Raw genomic sequence first — 24,109 nt, 5'->3', positions numbered from 1 at the left:
TCTCATTCATCCTACCTACAGATACATTTAGTGAAATTGTTAGTTTTTTTCCAACATGTATACTACCCGTGTCAAGGAGGAAATGGGTAACAGGGTCATAGCGGTACAGCAATCGTTTCATCAGTCTCTTCCTACTTAGCCAAAGGAAGTGCTCAGTAAACATTTGGTGATGAAAGGGAAGAATCATCTATTTATAATAGCAGAGTCATTGAGCTGTTAAGATTATTACAGGCCTCAAGTTAGGGTTTGATTCGGTGTCATTGTGTTCACAACTTGACTCTTTTAAGAGCTACAGATGAAGGAAGAAACTCATTCTAATTCTGAATTTAAATATTACAATAGATAGCAATTAGCACAGACATCAAAGGAGTGGAGAAAATTTCATCATTAAGAGGATAAGGATGTTATTATTATAACCAAAGAAAGATGATCAGATGGAACCTATTATAGCAGCTGCTAATAAAATAAAGCTTCACAAAATGGGTTAAATTACCTCCTTAATATTAAACAAATGATTTTACAGAGGTATCTTGCTGGAACTGAATATGAGGGCAAGTTACAGCACATTGCCTCCTCTGTTTCTGCATTCCATGACGAAGACAGAAAATAAACCTATAAATGTAATCATGGTTATAGCAATATTAATGGAGCCACCATAATTTCCAATACCTTTCACATGTTCTCGTTCCTTTATTAGATTGGGAGGTATATCAGGTCAGGTTAAGGGTGTTTTAAGACACAACTATATAACACGCTGAAATCTACAGTTATCTTATTAACGAAGTAACATATGTGGCCCCTGGCAATTTTTAGAGGCAAGTCCATGCCTCTGTCAGAAGGGAAGTTCGACTTCTCATGGCATTTTATTCTCCTCCCATAAATACCTGGATCAATCACTGTGAAAGAATTTTCATATTGCAGAGTCATTCTTTAACACTGAAGGACAACTAATAAGGTTTTAAAATATCCCCAATATAGTATGTAGGCACAGCCTTTCATCCATGGTAATAACCCAAAGCCATACAATATTTTTTGTGGTCAAAATTGTTATTAAACCTTAGCAAAACTACATAGTCCTTCAAAAGAAAGAATAAAATGGCTTACAAATTATGTGTTTAACAGCCAAGGACAGCAGTGCAAAATAATTTGAGAAGGGAAGCGAAGTCTACCTTAACCAATTGAAGAGTGCAGGGAAACTTGAAGTTGTCAGAATGCAATTATCCCTGTTGGAATTTGGGCAAGCCAGCATCTGACACTTCCAAGCAATGCCGTAGGCCTTTTTAATGAACATGAGCCCTCTAGATTGGATTTCACCTCAATTCAAGGTATAAAGCCTGCACTCTGAGAATAAAGAGTGCGGAGATGTTAATTAGTTCACTGCTGTCAAGTTCAAAAATGCCTTCCTAGAGATCAATAGGTCTAAGTCCATGATTTCACAGAAGGAAACTGAGGCCAGGTCAGTACCACACAAAAAAGAAATAAGTTAGTAACTTGGTGGGTTTTTTTAAGCATTAAAAATATATATATATTTATTTGCCGGCCCTGGGTCTTAGTTGCAGCACGTGGTGTCTTTGATCTTCCTGGCAGTATGCAGGATCTTTAGTTGTGACATGTGAACTCCTAACTGTGGCATATGGGACCTAGTTCCCTGACCAGCGATCGAACCTGGGTCCCCTGCATTGGGATTGCAGAGCCTTAGCCACTGGACTACCAGCAAAGTCCAATAACTGCTTTTTTTGTGTTCTTTTTTGTTCCTCTGAGTCCACAGTTTCCTCAATTCAGTTCAACAACTATTTATTAACTCCTCTTTGCCAGATCTCTGGCTGGGGTATAAGGACAAAGGAAACCTGATTTCTGCTTTCTCAGTGCTGCTACTCTGGATGGAGGGACAGACATCGACAGAAGTAGTTCTATCAGAAGGCAGAGTGTGCTATGGACTAAAGGACTGATAGGGCCTTGGGAATACACCAGAGAGAAAGAGTTCCTTCCCTGGAGGAATCTAGGAGACATTGCTGGGAAAAGCCTTCCTTTCTGTGCTTCCAAAACCCCACCTAACTTCCCAGTGGGTTTGCCCTCCTGATTAGTCTCTTCTCTGCCATTTCTCAGACCTGAGCTTTCATTCCAAACTTCTCTGGAGGATTTCCCCGTGGTCCAGTGGTTAGAAGTCTGCTTGTCACAGGGGACACAGGTTCAATCCCTGGTCCAGGAAGATTCCACGTGCCTTGGGGCAGCTAAGCCCATGTGCCACAACTACTGAAGCTTGTGAGCCCTAGAGCTGTGCTCTGCAACAAGAGAAGCCACTGCAATGACAAGCATGCACAGCACAACTTCAGAGGAACCCCTGCTCGCCGCAACTAGAGAAAACCCACATGTAGCAACAAAGACCCAGCACAGTCATAAATAAGTGAATTGTCAACGGTGGGATTTTGACTCTGTGGCAGACCAAAGAAAGCGGCTCGTTTGGAAGATGCATTTCATCCAACTTCACTGGCAGGTATAGGTAAGTGCACCTGGTTTCATTATCATAACTGGAAGCAGAAGCAGCATTACCTATGAAGGAATAGTGGTTACCATCTACAGGAGGCTCACTATCTGCCTAGCAATGTGATATCTAACACATTAAATTCTCACGAAGCCTCACACAGGAGGGGTGATTATCCCCATCTAACTGATGAGGAAACTGGGATCAAAGATGCCAAATGACTTTGAAATAAGAGAATTGTCAAAGGCAGAACTTATCAAAATCCAAATCTTAGCCCAAAACCTTTTCCCTTAATAGTTGCACCTTACTTCTTCCCCCAAAGTGAGACTTTGTAAGAGAGGCTTGTATAGAGTTGATAGAGCTATATCCAGTAAATCAGTTCAGAAATGTTCATTATATCATTGTAGCAAACTAACAAGAACCTTAGTGGTTCACTTATATCTGCAACCTTGTTATAACTGATGATTTTGTGAGATAATAATTCAGACAGGGCTCAGCCAGACAATTCTTCCACTCTACAGGGTCACTTGAAAGCCTTCAGGGGTAGCTGATGTGGTCTGGAGGTTGTAGGACAATTTCACTCATGTGCCAACTTCTTGGCAGGACATACTGGAAGGTTAGGCACCACTGGCCCCATTCCTTCTCTATGTAATTTCATGGCTTTGCACATGGTCTTTCTGATATGGCAGCCTAAGGCTCCAAGAGCAAGCATTCCCAGAGACAGGAAGAGAAGCTCGGAACCACTTAAGGCCTAAACTCAGAAAGTGTCACAGTGTCTCTTTTGCTATATTCTGTTGGTCAGAGCAGTCACAGAGTCCATCAGGATCTGGGAGAGGAGCACATTGATCCCACTGATGGGAGAACTGTCAAAGCATTTGCAGTCAGCTTCGATGGATCCCAATACTAAGTGTATTGAAGGAACTTTCACAGAAACAGGAAGGCAGAATACTTGGCAGTTTGAAATACGCATTCATTTTCTGGGCTGCCGTTATAAAATAGCACAAATTGGGTGGCTTTAACAAGAGAAATTTATTTTTTCACATTTCTGGAAGCTGCCGAAGACAAGGTACCAGTAGGGTTGGTTTACCGCTGAGGCCTCTGTCTTTGGAGTGCACATGGCCACTGGCTTGCTGTGTCCTCTTGTGGTCTTCCCTCAGTAAAAATGCATCCCTGGTGTCTTTCTTCTTATAAGAACATCAGTCATATTGGGTTAGAGCTCCGCTTCCCTGGTGGCTCAGATGGTAAAGAGTTTGCCCGCAATGTGAGACTCAGATTCCATCTCTGGATTGAGAAGATCCCCGGAGAAGGAAATGGCAACCCACTCCAGTATTTTTGCCTGGAAAATTCCATGGATGGAAGAGCCTGGAGGGTTACAGTCCATGGGGTCCCAAAGAGTCAAACACAACTGAGCGACTGACACTAACACCCTCATTTAATTTAATCACCTCTTTAATGACCCCATCTCCAAATATGGTTACATCTGAGGTACTATGGAGCAGGATTTCAAAAGATGAATTTTGGGGGGATGCAATTCAGCTCAAAACAAATGTCAAATCGAATGCCATTATATGAGTAGAAAAACTGAGGCACAGAGAGAGAAAATGATTTGCCAAGGTCAGAGAATACAGCTGGTAAGAGAGTCTGAATGAAAGTTCTTTCCAGTGCGGCCCTTTTCTAAGACTTGTGTCCTGCCTTACAGGAGGCAGGAGGCAGAGGCAGAAGAACCAAGAAAGGCCCAGTGTGGGGGCCAGAGATTCCTCTTTTTCTCTCGAAATTCCAGGCTTTTCACAATTATTCTATTCGTACCCAGATCTCTATCCTGCTCATTCCTTTTCCTGTCTCTTGGCTGACATTTCTGGCGTTCAGGTCACTATTTAGATTCTGAATCACAGTAATATTGGAGAATATGATGTCCTTGTTTCTGCCTTAACATAGATCTGTCAAGACTTTGGGAACATCTCTTCAGTGATTTGCAAACTCAGACCCATTCTGGGACTCTGAGTCATCACATTAGTGCCCCCTAATTTGCAGTGTATACCCCATCTTTGATTTGTAGCTCTTGGGTTTCAAGAATAACCTGCATCATAGAAAGGAGTTGACCTATGTTTTGGCGAAGCTTCTAGGGTGCATCTGCTCCCTTCTAGGATGGAGATGGGGGAAGGGGTGACTCCAGATGTGGCTTAAGGCTTCCTGGAACGGGAGACCATTAGTATTCCATGCTCATCTTCTGGCCTTACCTTGCATTTCAATCTAGCCTTCTGTGTTGTATGAGGTTAGAAAACTAGTCTTCCCAGAGATAAAAGGATCAGTTTAATTCTAATTCACATAACAAAATTATATTAAGCTTCAATTATATACCAGCCACTGTGTGTTGTGGGGGGTGGGGGGTGGAGGGAGCGGGGGGGTGGGGCAGTATAGTTAATTAAAACTGGCTTGTGGCAATATTCTAACACAAACTACAATAAAAACAAAAATGAACAAAGAGCATATGATATCACTTACATGTGAAATCTAAACAATGATACAAATAAACTTATTTACAAAACAGAAATGGACTCATAGACAAAGAAAACAAACACGCTTTGCCAAAGCGGAAGGGGGGAAAGATAAATTAGGAGTTTGAGATTAATATGTACACACTACTATACATAAAATAGATGATCAACAAGAACCTATTGTATAGGTCAGGGAACTATATTCAGTCTATTTTAATAACCTACAAGGGAAAAAAAATCTGATAACTGAATTACTTTGCTGTATACCAGAGACTAACACAACATTGTAAACCACGTATGCTTCAATTTAAAAAAAAAAAGCTAAAAAAACCCAATAATGAATGTATTAAAAGAGGGGAAAGACAAGGAGAGATAAGTGTAGTCTAGGACTTAAAAGCACAAGCTCTAGAATCTGAAAATCCTGAGTTTTAATTTCTATCCTATCACTTACAGGCTGTTTGACTTTGGGAGAATTAGTTAACCTCTCTATGCCTTTACTTATAATAGTTTATTGAGAGGATTAAAAAGATTGTAGGTAATGTCCTGAACACACTGCCTGGCACAGAGTTAGTGTCCAGTAGATGTGGCTATCATTTTACCTTGTCTCTCAGTTGGCTGTGAAAATTAAATGACCTAGACCCTTGGTCTCTCCTTCCCCTAACCTAAATTGCAAATCTGCTTTTTCTCCGATCTTTTCCACTCCATAATAATTCCTTCAAAAGTGCCCATTGTTCATGCCAGAACCCTCTCTCCTCCTCATTCCATAAACTAATCAATCACCAAGTCCTTTGATTTACCTCCAAAATATAGCTCATATCTACCCATGTTTCTAAGTCTAAGCTACTGTCATCTCTCACCTGATGCCTGTAATAGACTCCAACCTGGACTCCATACTTGTGTGTGTGTTAGTCTCTCAGTCATGTCCCCCTGTTTGTGGCCTGCCAGGCTCCTCTGTCCATGAAATTCTCCAGGCAAGAATACAGGAGTGGGTTGCCATTTCCTTCTCCAGAGAATGCAGTCTTCATAGGGCAACCAGAGTAATCATTTTAAAATGTGAAACCTGTCATGTAACCCTTTCCACTGAATGGTTTCCCAAAGCCCTGAGAATAAAAATCCAAAATATTCTCCAAGCCCTGCATGATCTAAGCCACAGACTTGTTTCTCCAGCCTCCTTTTGCACTCTTCCCGCCCTCTTTAATCATGTCCCAGTGGCATTGCCCTTTGTGGTACCATAAGGCAATGGCACCCCACTCCAGTACTCTTGTCTGGAAAATCCCATGGACGGAGGAGCCTGGTGGGCTACAGTCCATGGGGTAGCTAGGAGTTGGACACGACTGAGTGACTTCACTTTCACTTTTCATTTTCATGCATTGGAGAAGGAAATGGCAACCCACTCCAGTACTCTTGCCTGGAGAATCCCAGGGACAGAGGAGCCTGGTAGGCTGCTGTCTATGGGGTCGCACAGAGTCGGACACGACTGAAGCAACTTAGCAGCAGCAGCAGCATACAAGTTAGAGGTTTTCCAACTGTGGTGGTTTTAAAAAGTTATACAATTCTTTGACAACTTTCCATTTAATAGATGAAGTCTAACTTTCTTCTCTTTGCGTGTAGAACAAGGCAAGGATTCACTTCTAACATAGAAAGTGACAGAAGTGACGTTACATGACTTCCGAGGCAAGGTTACACAGAGGATGGTGGCTACCTGGCTCTGTTTCTGGGATTGTTGCTCTGTAGGAAGCCGACTGCCATGTTGCAAGGACACTCAAGCAGCCTGTGGAGAGGTCCACATGGGGAGGAACTGAGGCTTCTTGCCAACCAGGAGCACCAATTTCCTATCCATGTGAGTGGCTTAGAAAATTAATCTCTCAGTCTCCATCAGGTCTTCAGATAATTGCAGCCCTGGGCTGAAATCTTGACTGCAGTATCATAGAAGTCCTGCCCCAGGGTCTTCCCTGGTGGTCCAGTGGCTAAGACTCCATGCTCCCAGTGTAGGGGGCCCAGGTTCCTTGGTCACGAACTAGATCCTGTATGCTGCAACTACAGATCTTGTGTTCTGAAAGGAATATTGAAGATCCTGCAAGTTGCAACTAAGACCCAGTACAGCCAAATAAATAAATAATAAATAAATAAAAGGCCTGCCCCACACCACCTCCCCACCTACTTCCTTCCCTCAAGCCAGAACTACCTAGCTAAGCTCAATAAGAATTCCTGACCCACAGAAAGTATGGGTATAATAAATGTTGATTTTAATTTTAAGCTACTAAGTTTTAGAGTGACTTGTTACACACACTAATTAAAACACCACCTCCGGGGCTTCACAGAGGCTAGTTTCTCTTCTTGGAACACTCTCTCCCCATCTCTTCCTCAGGTTAACCCTTGTTCAGGACACAGAGGAGAGCAGGGTAGTATAAAAGTGGGAATAGAGAATTCCATGTTGTCTTGGTGGAGGAAGAGGCAGGAAGAGAGAATAGCATCACACCTTTGCAAGGAGAAGCTAGAGAGAACTGCTTCCTTCTCCCAGTGACTTCCTGAACTACCGACCATTCACAGCAGTTTGAAATCACTTAAAGCAGCGGAGTGTTTGAGTGTTAGTCACTCACTTGTGTCCGACTCTTTATGACCCCATGGACTGCAGCCCTCCAGGCTCCTCTGTCCATGGGGGTTCTCCAGGCAAGAATACTGGAGTGGGTTGCCATTCCCTTCTCCAGGAGATCTTCCCAACCTAGGGATCGAATCCAGGTCCTCTGCATTGCCGGTGGGTTCATCATCTGAGCTACCAGGGAAGCCCCCAATATATTTGAAGTGTTTATTTAATGCTGGAAATTCACCCTAGGGGACAGAAGGATGTGAAAGGAAAAGGCACTGTAATTAAGCCATTCTTGGAAATGATGAGGGTTTTTTTTTTTTTTTTCCCAAATACCTTCACATTAATGTAACTTCAAGCCCAAACATTCTGGGAGGTAAACAGTCTGGTAGCTACAAAGGATGAGAGGCAGGAGGAGGGGAGCACTGGTGTCTGGCCACTCCATTGACTCTACAGCAGGGCCTCAGACACGAAAGCCCTGAGCAGCTGGAAGACAAAGGACTCCTCAGGTTCCCACATGAAGGCACTGTGCGACCTAGAGTAATTTCTCTTGCATGGGTTGACTTATTGAAAAGACAGGTCATGGTATGACTAATATTTTCTGGAGAGTTCACTGGGGAATTTTCAAAGTTTCTGGAAAGTGTATATGCTCTAATACCAAATAGACAAAATTGCATGATTATCAACTCAGTGAGTTCTATATTCCCCTGCTATAAAATGATGGGGTTGACAAAAGTAGCTTGTAAGTGCTTCCATCTCTGAGTTTCGGGGATCAGATGAAAATGTTAGATGAAATGAAAATGTTAGATGAAAATGTTAGAATGTTTTCCAGGATTGATAAAGAGGAAAAAGTAAATTAGAGGAAGAGCCTTGCAATTGTAATTGATTATTTACCTTTTTTTTTTTTTTTTTGCTGAATTTATGGAACCACTTGAGGGTGAAGAGGAAGCAGAAATGTGTTACAGAAGCAAAGTCCTTGAGCCTGAAGAGTGTCAGAAAACTCCATCATGGGCTATGAGTGCAGTGCTTCTGTGGGATTAATAAATGCCCATTTGAAAATTTTCTCAATGAAAAAAAGAGATAAGATGCCTCTTTGTCTCCTTATTTTACATCTCTCACTTATTTCCTGATCTAAATTCAGTGTTTACCGCTCCTTTTGTGACCAGTGGAATTTTGCCAGTAGGAACACTGCTAGCTGAAGGCCTTTAGAAAAGCTAGAGCCATTCTTCTGGCCTTCATTCCTTGCCAGAAGCCTTCTACTCTTGTTTCCATAAGGCACTCTTGTCGCATCCTATTACTTCCACTACTTTCAGAATGATATCACCTCAGTGAGGTACCATCTTTTCTCTCCTTACAAAAGAAAACAGACCTAGTTTCTTTAACCTTTCAGCAGAAGCAAATTCCCCAAATCCCTCTGTCATTCTGGTTGCCTTCTGCTATGCCTTCTCTAGTTCCAAAATATCCTATTTATAGAAAGAAACCCAGAATGAGCTCAGGACTCAATATGACCTAACCAATCCTCTTTACATGACTAGAATAATTTTCTCTGACTGCTTTTCAGTTGTGCAATGTGCACAATACATTCCAAGCTGATTCTCTTTTCTTTTATTCCAATACATATGAAATGACAAACATTCAAACTACGGCAGTGTGACTGATTGATGTGAGAGGCTGATGCCCATTATATTCAGGAACTTTCTGGAATTAATGGATTGAAAAGTAAGCTAGACTTTGTGATTTGTGTAACATTAGGGTTAAAGGAACAGGTCTCTTCCTTGAATTATTTCTTGTTATTTGGTATTCACTTCAGTTAATAAAGAGATAGCTAGTTTTCAATGAAGTCATAATGCAAACAATACCATAGGCTGAAGTAGCAGTCACAAAGAGTCATCCAACCTCATCACCAGGGGATTTGTTAAAAATGCCAAAGCTTCATCTTCAGGATCCACTTTTAACAAACTGCCCAGAACACTCATATGCACACTAATTATGAGAAGCATGTTTTAGCATCTATGAACATTTCTTTCCAGATACTCTAGGCAAAGTTGATTTGAAACATACCTTGTTAGGCCCAATCACAGTTTGGACCCTTTTACTAGTTTTTAATTGCCTTTCCATGGTCCTAAGTTATATGAGGGTTTCCCTGGTGGCTCAGTGGTAAAGAATCCACCTGCCAACGCAGGAGATGCAAGTTCCATCCCTGGCTGGGAAAGGTCCCCTGGAGAAGGAAATAGCAACCCACTCCAGTATTCTTGCCTGGGAAATCGCAGAAGAGTCAGATATGACTTAGCAACTAAACAATGACCACAAAGTTATATTACTCCTTCGGGATTTGCTTTCTCTTTTTATTCAATTTCTAATATGCTCTTGTGTTCTTTGGAAGGAATGATGCTAAAGCTGAAACTCCAGTACTTTGGCCACCTCATGTGAAGAGTTGACTCATTGGAAAAGACTCTGATGCTGGGAGGGATTGGGGGCAGGAGGAAGAGGGGACGACAGAGGATGAGATGGCTGGATGGCATCACTGACTCGATGGACGTGAGTCTGGGTGAACTCCGGGAGTTGGTGATGGACAGGGAGGCCTGGCGTGCTGCGATTCATGGGGTCGCAAAGAGTTGGACACGACTGAGCGACTGAATGGAACTGAACTGAACTGAACTGAATATGCTCTTACATTTAGCTCAATGTATTTTCTCACAAGCCCTGAACTGACATGCTCTTGACCTGTCTTAATCTCCTATCAACTTTTTTTATTAACAACATCACTTCTCCTCTACTTGCCACCCAGACTTCCTCTTATTCATCTCTTGTCTGTAGGATGGTTTAGACAGCGTCATTCAGTTCTTCCTCAATATTCCATGTGGTCTTGCTTTGGCCTCATTATGGGGTTGTCTGGTTTTCCTGAAATTGAGTTAAGACATATCCAGATCTTCTGTCTCATGCTTACTTGTCAGGCTCAGGAATGCACAGAGGTTATTGAAACTACATCATGACTTTTCTAAGGTTTTCTCTTGCTTGCTTTCTTTTTGATGCTTGGATTGTTTCCTTTCTAACTAAACTAGGTTTGTAGATGGAAGATTCCTTGAGTTCTTTTTAAATATAAGCTCAACACCAGGTTCTTGGCAATCGCTGCCTATTCTTGTTTTCAGAAAGCCTTCCAAATTGTGCATCATGATTCTTTGCTTCTCCTTCTATTGCCTGTGGAGAACCATTAGAGATCAGGAAGTGACTAAGAGAGCCAATCTTTCTTCCTACCTGGTCAGAATCACTTCTTATATCATGAGAAGAACTCTTTTGCTACCTATTTTTTTTTTTTCCTGAGCCTCCCAGACAGTAGCTATGTCACTATCTGAGGCCTTTCTGTGAATACTTTTCTTCACTGATTACAACTGATCCTTAGGTAATGGCTGGGAGAAGGCAACTGTTGACATCTTGGCAATAATTAACCATGTGCGATGCAGCTGTATCATCTTCACCTGACTCATTGACTCTTTATAGATTAGATATTGGGTCTATTAGACTCTGAGATTCTTTAGGGTAGGCAATTATTAATACAGGGATCATCAGCTTCTATCAAAGTACCTGGCATAGAACAAGTACTGAAGGGGAAGGAGAGGAAATATAAATAAGGGTGAGGAAAGGAAATAATCTATCCAACACATGATGAGATGGAAAGCTCAGTAATTAACTACTAACAGATTTAGGAGGGAAACCTGGGAGAAAAGAATAAAGTACTCTCGTCAATTCCACCTTGACACAGGGGAGGGAGTACCCAAAATATTCTTTTGAATGTGGCTTGCTGAATTTCCTTTTAGAAATTGAGATAGAGGGGACTTTGTCTCAAGAGATATTCCAAGCATCTGCTAATTGCCTAAACAAAAGAAATCCTTTTTCATTTCTGATTTTGTAGACTCCTGTTTTGTTACCTCTCTCCCATTAATTCCGAGACTCCTGACACATCGACTTAATGATATTTTTGTGCCTCCTAGTCTTGATAAGCTCCTTCTTATTAATTTTTGTACCATTCTTCATAAAGGTACAGGCAGAGGATAAACTTTATGGCTTTGATAGAAAACTGCATGTGAACATCAGACCATGCACTGATAAAGAACACAGTACTCCTGGTCTGAAAACAAAAATCCTTCCTTCTAGGTTGTATTAATACACTTGCCTTTAAATTTGGCTACACTGTTGCATTAGTAATCTTTAAGAAAGCAAGCTTTGTTTACTGTTCAGTTTGAAATGTTCTTACCAGTACTAAAAATGAATGGGGTCAGATGAACCTAGAGAGGTGTGATATTCATATCATAGTTGACCAAGGCTTTGTGGAGAAAATGAGATGATCTCAGGAATAAGTGCTCCTGAGATGAACACTGTGGAAGGTCCAGTGCTTGGCATCTATCTTAACAAATTAAATGAATGCAACTTTTGCTTATATTAGAAACTGGATTTTTTTGCAGATGTAAAAAAAGAAAATATGCAAGTGAGTGGATGGAGAATAAAAGGTGGAAAGCTGATAACATATCAAGAGAAGAGAATTCTTCTTCAGATCACTGAGAAATCAAGAGAGGAAAATATATGTATGTCAAATACCATCTCTTAACTCCTTTCTCCAACTCTCTATAGCAACTCTCTTTATATAACAGCTCCTGTCTCTCACCAAGGGGCTTCCCTGGTAGCTCAGACAGTAAAGAATCTGCCTGCAATGCAGGAGACACAGGTTCCATCCCTGGGTTGGGGAGATCCCTGGAAAAGGGAATGGCTACCCACTCCAATATTCTTGCCTGGAGAATTCCATGGACAGAGAGGTGGTCACTAACAGTTGGACATGACTGAGTGACTTTCACTACTTTTTCGTCCCTCATCTTGATCTATGAGTTATAGGTTTTAGTAATGATTCCGAGAAAGAACAACAATAGTCAAAAATATTCCTTGGGAAATATTTTCAGGACCATCATGTGTTGTCTAAATCATTTCAAACTAATCAGTCATTCATGCTTTGAGTCCCCAGGAACCCAAGCTCACAATTCAAGATATCCCACGTAGTATCATACAAAATATGACATTAATTTTCAGAACAAGGATCCATCAGAGAAGTAACTTAATAGTCTCTATACAGACCACAAACTGTTGAGGAAAAAGTCATATAAATATATCATAGATGATGGGGAATAATCATGTTTATACAGTAATCATCGCCTTGGGTTATTTCAAGATTTCAGATCTGTACATGAGATATTGAATACTTAATAACAGTATTATGAATTGCATTCTCAGGAAACTGGTTTTGTCCACAAAACCTGTACCCCAAGACCTCTGAGGATGGCGTGTGCCAGCTGTTCTAGTCTTAGGGCAGCATCTGCTGGCTAATTCATGGATCGACAAAAAGTGGCAATTTGTGGACAATCTGAACAGTCCTTTTAATTGGAGGGAACTGTTACACTGGCGATTGTGTAGATGTGTGGCATCTTTTTATAATGACCTATTTCAGGTCTCCAGGAGCCTGGCAAGTCTAGAACTGTCCCTAATGAGGTCTGACAAGCATTTGTAGAATACGTACTTTGGCTGGATCCAAGTATAAGCTAGGTTGGCTCTGGAAACATCTCTTGAGCCATCATCAACTCAACACTGGACTTACTTGTAGTAATAACAACGCAGTACCAATGGAGACTCCGTTTTCCATAATGAAGGCATTTCTGGGATGGGAGGGGGCAGGGGAGAGGACCTTGAAGCAGCCACTGAATGCTAATTTTCTCTTGCTTCTAATCATCCTATCGTGTAACTGAGGTTTATTCACCTAAGGAAGCACGAATGTCATTCAGACACAGCACTTTTGATCGGCATAAAGAAACTGGAAACTGGAAAAGGTTGGATGGTCTGAAACTTAAGAGCTATCCACCATCTTCTGCAGCATCTCTCTGCCTCATCCCTGCAGTCGATAGCGCCGCGGTCAGGGCCTGCGACGCCGTTGGTGGGCTTCCCCTTCCTGGGAACTCTGGGTGGAGAGTAACATCTTGGTGTTGGTGCCAAATCGACGAAACCTGAAATGCGTCTGGGGACTTTCCAGGGCACTTGCGCTCCTCAGAGCGACCAGCATCTCCATAACAACTGGTTTACAGTCGTCTTCCGTTCCTCTGCTCGGCTGTGGAGGCGCCGACTGGGGGTAGGCAAAGGGCAGCTTCAATGGAAAGCTACCTTGGGTTAGCGCCTCCCTAGGCCCGGGGGACGCTGCGGATGACCGGGTTATACGGCTCGTTGCCTGAAATTTCGCAAGCTCTCCGCAGGTCTCCAGCAGAGAGCCGCGCCCCCTCCCACCTCTTCCTCCTTTACCTTTATTTTACACATGGAGGGGGGGGCCCGAGGGAGGTGCGGGTGAGGGGGTGGGGAGGTGGTTTGTTTTCTTTTGCTTTTTTCTCTTCTCCTTGAAGTTCATTCTATCCCTCCTAAGTTACTTTCCGCCAACACGTGACCTCTCCAGCGGGAAGCGCGGGTGCTAACCGCGGGGCTTCCTGGGAGAGGCCCCTCTCGCGGAGCTCAATCCCATCTCCGGCTTCTCAAGCGCCGCTCCGCTTCCCCGTCGCTCTCACCCGGGCACCCTGATGGCCCGGGAGCCCCCGGATGATGCGGAAGCGACTCCGGGGAAGAAGCACCGAGCGGACGCGGAGCGTCAAACCGCTGCGGAGGCACCCCTCCCTGCCTTTGCCCGCGGCTCCACACTTCGCGGTGCGCCATGCCGACCTAGCTGCGCACCCGCGCTGTTAACTCACATTGGAGAAGCCATAACCATTAGAGCAAACGCAGTCAGAACTTCATTCAACTCGGCCGCTCGAGAGCTCGATTTACACAGGTTCCTGTGGGCAACTAGTGGCTCGCTCGGGTGCCTCTCGCCTAGTCATCAGTCCCTAAGAGGGAAAGGGAAAGTTGCCGGGCTCATGCGCGCTTCCACGCATGTGGTTGTTCCCAAGGACAAGTCACTCACCCACACCCCCTCCCCGCTTATCTCCCCATCCCCCCACCTCCGACTTGATCGTCACTCACGACCTCATCAGCTGGGGACCCTTAGTCATTGGGGGAAGGGGGAGGGGTACGAACTTTTCTAAGAAGTTTCCTTTTTACCAAAGGAGTCACAGTAAGTTGGTCACGTAAACAACACGGATAGTCGTCGTCGTTGCCGCCTCCCCCGCTTTCGCCCCCCTCCCCCTGCGTTTTTCTGGTATTATTATTAAAGCGGTAGCCTTCTGGCGCTGATAAGCAACAAGTTCCCCAGCGGTCTTCCCGCCCTAGCCTGTCTAGGCGAAGGTTTTCTTACCTGGCGACAGGAAAATCTCCCGAGCCGAGCTCAGCTATGCCAGAGCCCCAGGTGTGACCTGAGCAGTGGGCAAGGGAGCGGTGTGCAGGCTGGGTTATTTACATGAGGGTACCCTGAAACTCCCCACTTTCCCCGGGAACTTTCTGTGCCAGGACCCAGTGACCGGCGGTTGGAAGGCAGCCCTGGGAACCACCGCTATATAGCAGGGCACTTGGGCAGTCATTGGTAACCTCGCTCATTCATTAGAATCACGTAAGAACTCAAAAGGAAACGTGTCTCTCGGAGTGAGGGCGTTTGCGTAAATCTATAGGTTTTTCAACATCGATGCGAGTTGCTTTGTCTTCTGTAGTCGCCAAGGTGGTTGAGAGTTTAAGCTTGCGGATATTGCAAAGGGTTATTAGATTCATAAGTCACACCAAGTGGTGGGCGATCCACTGAGCAAAGCCGAACTTCTCACATGATGACTTCAAACAAGACACATTACCTTCCAGCATCTGTTGGGGAGACGGGATTTTAAGACACTTGAGTCTCCAGGACAGCAAAGGCACAATGGTGAGTAGCAATAAACCCTGCATTATAATTTGAAAAATCTTGACATGTTGCTTAACAACGGGCATATCACAGCTCTTCCTAGCACTTCACACGCCAAAGAACAGCAGCTACTCAGGCCAGGAGAATCGGGTTTTTACATAGTGCAACTTTAATTGGAATCATTTGAGATTTAACACAGCAATGTGGAACTGCGTGGAACAAACTTGGAGTTGGAGGGAGGGTGTGTGTGTTATATTGGCTGTTCAAGGCTGATGCTTCTCTCCCAGCCTTCTTGCATTCCATTCTTTGCTTCTATGTGTGTGATATATGAGCATATTCTATGATTTATATGTGGGCATGTAATTGACATTCGCAAGAAGATTAATTTCCATCTTAAAACAATAATGCTATTAGAGTTTGGGGTCAGGGGGTGGAGTGGGGGTAAGGATAGGATAAAGACTGGGAGTTTGGGTGCAGATGGGGGTGGGGTTGGTGGGAGAGAAATAAGTCAGAAGGGCATATTGCCGGTAATGAAATGGGTAAGCCTCTCATAGGAGAAAAGGGTCTCATCAACATGTGATCAACTATTAACAGGATGGCTTTGGCAAAGCCATCCGCACGTGACAAAACGTAAGGAAGTGGAAGAAACCGTCTAGAGCAATATCAAATATCACTTAATTACAGATTTTTTAGTCTTTTCCTCCCGCCGCGCCGGGTGTGTAATCCTGGAGATACGAGCCCATTCAGCACCTTGGACAGAGCCGACGGATTTGTCTTAGGTGGTGGTACCTCAGGTAGCTGTCTCGGCCCCGCAGTAAGCCAGCCCTGTGTCGCCCTTAAGAAGCGTCTTTTCGGAGGTTCGGCTCACACTGAGATCGGGGCTGGAGAGAGAGTCAGATTTTGGAGCGCAGCATTTGGAAAGCGAGCCCCAGTTTGGTCCCCTCATTGAGCTCGCTGAAGTTGGCTTCCTAGCGGTGTAGGCTGGAATAGACTCTTGGCAAGCTCCGGGTTGGTATACTGGGTTAACTTTGGGAAATGCAAGTGTTTATCTCCAGGATCTAGCCACCGGGGTGGTGTAAGCCGCAAAGAAGGTAAGCACCGGGGCGGGGACCCCCTGCAACCCCAATTTTTGAGCTATTTTGATACTCGATCTTCCCGAGAGGACGCGCGGTGGAGGGGAGGAAGTAGAAGGAGAGTATGAGAGGGGGGTTGTTTCTTGGTATTTGCCCAGTTTGAATTGCCCTAGGTGAGAGCCTTAGGGTAAAGCGAGAAGGGGGGTGGGGAAGCTCAGTTTTCCTGCGGATATAATGAGTTTAGTTAACTTGGACCTGCAAATGTCTGATTCAAATGTAAGATTTCTCTTTTCTCCCCTTCATCTCCTTCTTTTCCGTTCTCTGCTGGTGTGTGTGTGTGTGTATGTGTGTGAGTGTGTGTGTGTGTGTGTGTACAGTAGGTTCATTACTAATTATGAAGCTTTTACTCAACATTCGATTTCCTAAATTTTGACTTTGTACCATTTAGAATTAGGCGGTGGAGGTGGTGTGCGGTGAGGAAAGGGGCGGTGGAGGTTGGGAGAGGGTAGGAGGTAACGCTAAATCTCCAACACAAAATGCATCAAGGTAATTTCAGCTCTTCTAGGCAGAAGGATTCATTCTCTCTGTATCCCTCCCTCCCTCTCTCTCCCCCTCCCTCCTTCCCGCCCCCCCTTCCACCCCGCCCCCTCCTCCTGCCTCCGTCCCTTCCTTTTTCTCTCTTTCCCTCCGTCGCCCTCGCGCCTGGCTGGATGTTTCTGTTTTTGTTCCCCCCCACCCTTGCCTTCTTTCCTCCCTCCCGACGAGTTTCGGGTGCTGGCTTAGAGGGCTCTGGCTTTCTCAAGGGAAGGGGAGCCTCCGAGACCGCGCTCCGCTCCCCCGCCGGACTGGATGCCTCTCTGAGCCCAGGTCCGAGTCAGTCGGGGTAACTAAGGAAAAGGGGGCCTCTACTTGGGAGGAGAGGTCCTTTACGGGCCGAAGAGCCAGGGAGCGGGCCGGGGAATGGGGTCTGGGCGGCTGGAGGAGGTGGAGGAGAACACGAGTAGCTCCGCGCGGCGGCTGGACCCAGCTACCAATCAGCTGGGTGCACAGACCGCCCAGCACCGCGAGGTTGCACCCGGAGGCGCGTGTGGAGGGCGGCCCTCTGGCCGCCGCCCGGGTGGGCCAGGGGGCGGGGGTGATCAAAGCTGCTCAGAGCCTCCCAGTCTTCCGTTCCACCTCCCCTCCTCGGTCCCAGGGGGACAGAGAGCGGCCGGAGCGCGCGACAGCGTTGTCTTGCCTCCCCTTTGGGAGTCCAGGGACTTGCGCGCCCCTGCGCAGGGGCCACCATCCTCTCCACACTCCTACAGCCCTCAACCTACCCACTTCCCGGCCCCTTTGTTCCGGCCTACGAGCCAAGCCGGGTGGTAATTTTCACCCCAGGGCTTGTGCGTTCTGGACTCCTCCTTCCTGGATCAGCCCTCTTTAATTAAGAGACAAGGCTTGAGGTGGGGGTGGGGGAGCGTAGGGGAAAACCTATTTCCGAAACTCACTGGACTGTTTTAGAGAACGAAAAAAAAGAATTCCAACTCTGCTCAGGTGAAAAGAATGGATTCATAGGCAACGCGAGGATATTGTGGCGATTTAGAAGGAAAAAAAATAAAAATAAAAACCAGGCACTAGGATCAGATGACGGTGATAGGCTGCTACGCACACAAAGGGAGCGTTGGGCAGGGTTTACGGAGCAAGCCTGCAGCGAATGGGGCACAGATTGTTCCGAGATCCAGTCATTTTCTCAGTCAGATCTACGCGTAGGGAGGGGAGGGGAGGGGCTGGGAGGGGAACGGGGCGGGAGGGGCTGGGCTTGGGGGCGGGGGGATTTCTGATCAGTCTGATGCAATTCCAAGCGTGCTGCAAAGGAACTCCAAGGAGTCCGCATCACCGTCGCCGCCCACCCTTCCCAGATGGTGCTGTTTTAAATACGGATCTGCAGGGCTGAACGCAGAACTGGGAGATTTATTGCAAAATCCCGAGAAGGGGGGGAAACGGGGAACCGAGGGGCAGAATTTAAAGGTGCAACACTTGCTTTTCCCCAAATCAAGCGGCAACCGGTCGGCATTTTTTTTTTTTTTTTTTTTCCTCGTCTGCCTGTCTCTGGATTCTAATTCACCAAGGAAGAGGTGTAAATATTGTGACATTTTGAGGCGGTTTGATGGATGAGAAAAAAATCATCTGTCACTCTAAATTGCAGAGTTCCCTGTCTCCTCGAAATGCTTTGCTAGCGAATACTCGCTGCTGCCTAATACAGTTGCTAGGGCTTCAAATGAATGCACCGTTAAGGGAATATTATCCTTTTAGTCGACTTGCCAATTTATCTGACAGTCAAATGGAGAAAATTGTAGATTTCGAGTCTTCGAGAGACAAGGAGGGAAAATGCTTACCTAATTCTTGTAACCTCGGGATCTTTAATAACTTAAACCTCAAAAGTGTCACGTCATCCTCTCACACGCGCTCACATGCTTATCCTTGACTTGTAGGTGAAATGGGTTCGCCTGCTGTTGTGAAAATGAGTGTCACTTTAAGTATAGTGCACCTGATCGTCACTGTTTATGTGTATTTACATAGAGCTCTTCAGTACGAACGCAAGAAATTTCAACTGTCCTGTTTGAAACTAAAGAAAACATTAGAAGGTGTTAAAGAGAAGAGGGGAAGAAAGAGGAAGGGGGTATTTTGACCTTAAAAAAAAACGAAGAGTAAACTAGCCTACTTTTGTGCCCCCTGGTCTTGCATGTTAAAATTTCTGTGTGAGAGACTTCAGCTTGGTCTAGCTCCCCCAATGGAATATATCAGTATTGATTCAGATGAAAATATATTCGTTTTGCCTGTAGCTTTTTCAGTGTCATTGATAGTAAGACCTACAACACAGCAATTTTTGGAGGATAGAAGAGAATGTCTGAAAGAGCTTTGCAAACTGGGAAGAAGACACTCCATAAGGGGGAGGTATCACTATGCCATTCTCTGCCTACAGCATTTCCATCTCAACCAGAGTGCTAGTTATTTTTAAATATCATCTAATGTGTATGGTAAGGCAGTAAATGGGATTTGAAAAGCAAGTTCTTGTTGGCTTACAAAATATTGTTTGTAAAATTGCCTATCTGTAAATTGGAAAGAATACCTTTAAAAGATCTAAAATCAACATTCATATGCTGCTTCGTTCATTCACCAGACTCTTTCCCTATCGAATCTGTAATATGTATTCTTAATAAGAGGAGAAGCTAGTGAATTTAGTTTCTTTCCTTTTCCTGGCCTGTCCTCTAGGGGAAGCTTAGTAAGAAACAACATTCCAGTATCAGGCAATGTGAGAGGCAAAGGCCTGGATGACCACAAAATAGATAATAAGCCACAAAAACCAACAAATAGAAATGAGGAAAAAATCATCACTGTGGCATGACTTACAAAGGATTTTCATTTCTAATTCTGTGATTTAGGGACAAGGCTCCAACTTGCTCAAATAACATTCATTTAATCAAACTGCTTACAATATGTCAGTTAAAATGATGTCTAACTGAACATAGTTTTTATTAAATATACTTCTATCAAAAGCCAGGAAAGCTAATTCTTTTCTTTAATTAGGAAAAGCTAATCTAACCATCTAACTGATTCTAGTGAATATGAACTGATATAATCTGATTTTAAGATTCTGCTTAAAACTAAATTTGTTCTAAAAAGCACTGACTTGCCAGAAAAATATCTATTTTTGTAGCTTTCTTTTCACTCTATGGATAATTTAATGAGTTGCCTATTTTAATTTTACAACTGCTACCTCAGAAGTATCTCAAATTATCTTTCTTTGGCTGGTGTCTTTCTCTGCTGATCTGCTACTGCTGTGTATGTGTGTGAGTGTGCACTTGTGTGTATGGGTGTGTTTGTGTGTTTCTAGAGAATTTAACAATCGGTGAGTCTCTTAAATTTACATGCCTTGATCCATGTAAAGGATACTTCGTGGCATTTAATAAATAACAATAAACATTAACATTTAGTGAGAGCTTACTGATATTGAATCCTATGGAAATGGGGAGAGAGGCTGTTACTTTTAAGGGGAGAAAGATTAAATTCCTAAATAATAAAAAGAAAATTTCTCTCCTTTTTGGCCAAAGAGTGGCCATATTTCAAAAATATTAAATCTTCTTTTACTTTGGATGTTAAAGCTACTGCTTGAACAAGTGTGTCTTGAGAGAAACATGTAGTCCCTAAAGACTAATACCCCAAAACACCAGGGTGCAAAAATGAAAATGTCAAATCTTTATCCCTGCCTCCATTGTCAGTTGGCAATTTTTGGAGTGTTCATTCTGAGTTTTCTAAAGTTCAGATTGACGTTTCCCCTTTTTTTCTAACATTCTAAAGGAGTCCTATAAAGAATTCAGGATAATGCAGACTTTATGTGTATTTCTACTAATAATACTTTATACGCACATAGTGGTTTGAAAGTTCTCACAGGTTTCCTAATCTGATCTCAGCCAGGAGGGAAGGGTAGGAATTATTAGTCACCTTTCACAAATGAGGAACCTCAGGTTCAGGGTTTCCCAAGAGCACATTGCCAGTAAGAGGGAAAGACTGACTCAGAGTCTTTCTTCAGATTTCAAGGACCACACTTCAGCTCTCCAGCCCATCCTGCCTCAAACCCCACTCTGGCATCTGAGGGGCTTGTAGGCATTATTTTCTCCTGTTTTGATTTCTTTGATTTAAAAGGGGGAAAAAGTTACCTACAAATCATTCCCACAATTCTATAGGCCAATGAAAAGTTTTTGCCAGTCTATGACCTTTTCTTTCTAAGCCATTCTTTCACTCTCCCATAATTGGAGGCTCAAAGAAGGCAAGGATATTTCTAGGGTTGATATACTGTCTAAGGAACAGGCACTAATTCCCCCCAAAACAACACAGAGAATAAAAACAGCTGAAGACAAAACAGGACTCTTGTGAGTTGTAGAATCTGGGGCCTGGGAGGTTCTCAGGGGTCGTTTCCGATGTGTGGATTCATGCTGGCGTATTTTCTTCGTGTTGTTTAGTTGTCCAGTCGTGTCCAACTCTTTTGCAACCCCATGAACTGCACCCGGTCAGGCTTCTCTGTCCATGGGATTTCCCAGGCAAGAATGCTGGAGTGGGTTGCCGTTTCCTTCTCCAGGGGGTCTTCCTGACCCAGGGATCAAACCCATGTCTCCTGCATTGGCAAGCAGGTTCTTTACCGCTGAGCCTCCTGGGAAGCCCTGTTTTCTTTTAACCCTCTGGAATTTCATCCTAGTGTTGAATGCCTGGGATCTTGCTTCTCTTAGTAGGTACTCTAATATTTATGGGGATCATGAGCTTAACAGGCCATTTTCCATTTGCCCAAGAGGAATGCTTTCTATAGAGACTCTAATGTTCATAAATTTATTTTGTAAGCATTAACTGACAATCTACTATGTGCCAGGAACTATGCTAAAGTCTGGAAATTCAGCAGTGTGTAAGACTAAAAGGTGTTTAGCTTGGTGGACTTACAGCTTAGAGACCTGATTTGTCCTTTAATTTCCCTAGAAGAAGATAGACTTCTGGATTCTTATCTTTTCCAAGAGAACACAGTGAAGTAGATTAAAAGCCTGAGTTCAAGCTCTGCTCCCAACTAATTACCAGTAGCTAGAAAAATCAATTAGTCCCCCTTGATCCATATTTCCTCACACAGAAAACAAGGAGGATGTTCTTAGGATAAACTCTGAGTTCCATTTTAGCTCCAAGTTTGAGTGATATGATGGCTAACTTATTTCTTGGGCCTAAGTTACCCTAATCTTTGATGATGCACAATTTTGGTGTCACCAATTTTTAACTTTTTTGTTAGGAAGTACATTATGAAAAATCAAAGCAACTTATTTGAATCTAGCATAGAAAGAATCTGGATATTGAACCAATCATTTTTTGAGAAACAAACTTGGAAAGTTTTCATCTGAATGATGATCTCAAACTTCTGCAGGTTATTTTTTAAAGGGATGGGCTGATGAGAGACGCACTAACAAATTAAATGCTTATTTTCTTTGTGCCAGCAGAAGTTCTCATTTTTCAGGTCATTTCCTTTTAAAATCAAAGATATTACACCCTGAAATTGTCTGGGCCTCATGAATAATGCATTATATACACATGATAATAGGTAATTAGATAGACCAACCAGGAGAAACATGAAAGGGAGCTGGTAGCCCAAGGATTGCAGAAGGTGTGTGGGCATTTTGACATCCAGGAAATGCTATAGGTCTGTCCTTAGCTAACTCAGCCTGGTGAAGATAATTAAGAAAAATGTGGGTGTAGAAAGGCTGCAAGCCATTCCTTGGGATTGGCTAGATCGCTGCAGTAGTTCAAAAACAATTGGCACAGCCACCCACACTGGACATGATTGCCCTTTGATGAGGCAGCTATTGACTTTTATAAAGATGCCATATTTAAAATAACTTCTGATGCACTCAGGATGACATGCATCATTCTCAAATTCTATTTTAGACAAATGGGAAAATATATTCCAAAGTATTAATTTAAAACTAAAAAACTTAAAAGTCGAGTTGCTAAAAATCAACAGTTTAGCAGTGTGTGACCTCCAAATTTAACTTTCGTCTGTAGCTAGGAGAAACCTATGGCCTGTGTGAGGCACTTTTGACCATTTGTGAACATTTTCTGGATCACCCCAGGAGGTAGAAAGTACTTTGCCACTGTTTTTAACCTCTGAGTGAATGTTAAATGCACTTAAAAACCTTCTCACACTGGAAAAGGGAAACCCAATCAATTGCCTGTAACAGCAGAAGAAGATGCTTTGAGATCTTTGTGCCCAGAGTGCATGCTATGATGGTATGGAATTCAGGATTCCTTCAGAGTATGCTAAACCCCATACCCATCAGCACCAGCAGGAGTTGGAACTGACTTGTCTTATCTCCCTCTTCAAGGACAATAGCAACTGTTACTATCCCTAGGTAATAACGTGACTGTGGGAAAAAATACCTAAACTGAGGGATTGCAGAAAGGCTCCATAAACATCTGAAGCCTGTGGGATAGGACATTACAGGGCAAGTGAATGGGAAAAAGAGAGGAAACATGGGAAAATTTGAGCAGATAAATAGAAAAGAAAACCAAAACAGGGTTAGTATTAGAATACTGGATGTGTTCTTAAACAGACGTGTCATTTCTCAGGGTAATCTTCACATCCATTTGTCCACTGAGCTAGATCTCTACCATCCTTACTCATTACCGTTTTGGTTGTGTTGATAGGAAACAATGATTTCTTCTACTCTTACCTTCCTCCTCCAGTAAGGGCTTCTTTCTCCCCCAACAACTTCCATAGCCAGTGTTTGAGAATGGCCTTGCTATTACTTCTCCTTCGGGTGTGTTGGATTCACAGCACTTGGATTACCACCAAGTGGTTGGTAACCACTTCTGTGCCGTGGACTCCCCTCTTTTGGCAGTTTGGTCAAGCCTATAAACCCTTCTCAGAATGTTTCTAAATGAATAAAACTTAAAAGTATACAATCACAAAGTCAATTACATTGAAATATCGTCATACAAATATTTAAAAAGTCAATTTGCATGATATAGTAATAGATACACAGTGCTGTGCTTAGTCCTGTCTGACTCTTGCAACCCCATAGACTATAGCCTGCCAGTCTCTGTCCATGGGAGTCTCCAGGTAAG

General features: G+C 43.6%; 1 protein-coding gene across 2 annotated transcripts in view; it reads left to right on the top strand.

Annotated features, from left to right (window-relative positions):
- Positions 1-15,117: 15,117 nt before the first annotated feature.
- BDNF (brain derived neurotrophic factor) overlaps positions 15,118-24,109 on the top strand; it is a 62,197-nt gene continuing 53,205 nt past the window's right edge. The window contains exon 1 of one of the 2 annotated variants that reach the window (XM_061380982.1): positions 15,118-15,422. In XM_061380982.1, coding sequence (XP_061236966.1) covers positions 15,420-15,422 — 3 coding nt within the window. In that variant the 5' untranslated portion in view covers positions 15,118-15,419. Of the gene's footprint in view, positions 15,423-16,235; positions 16,493-24,109 lie in introns of those variants that run through there. The other variant, XM_061380986.1, reaches the window with a different exon arrangement.

The sequence above is a fragment of the Bos javanicus genome, chromosome 15 (assembly GCF_032452875.1).
Source record: "Bos javanicus breed banteng chromosome 15, ARS-OSU_banteng_1.0, whole genome shotgun sequence".
NCBI classification, from domain to species: Eukaryota; Metazoa; Chordata; class Mammalia; order Artiodactyla; family Bovidae; genus Bos; species Bos javanicus.
The sequence above is the reverse complement of the archived record's forward strand: the minus strand, read 5'-3'. Positions and strand labels throughout refer to the sequence as shown.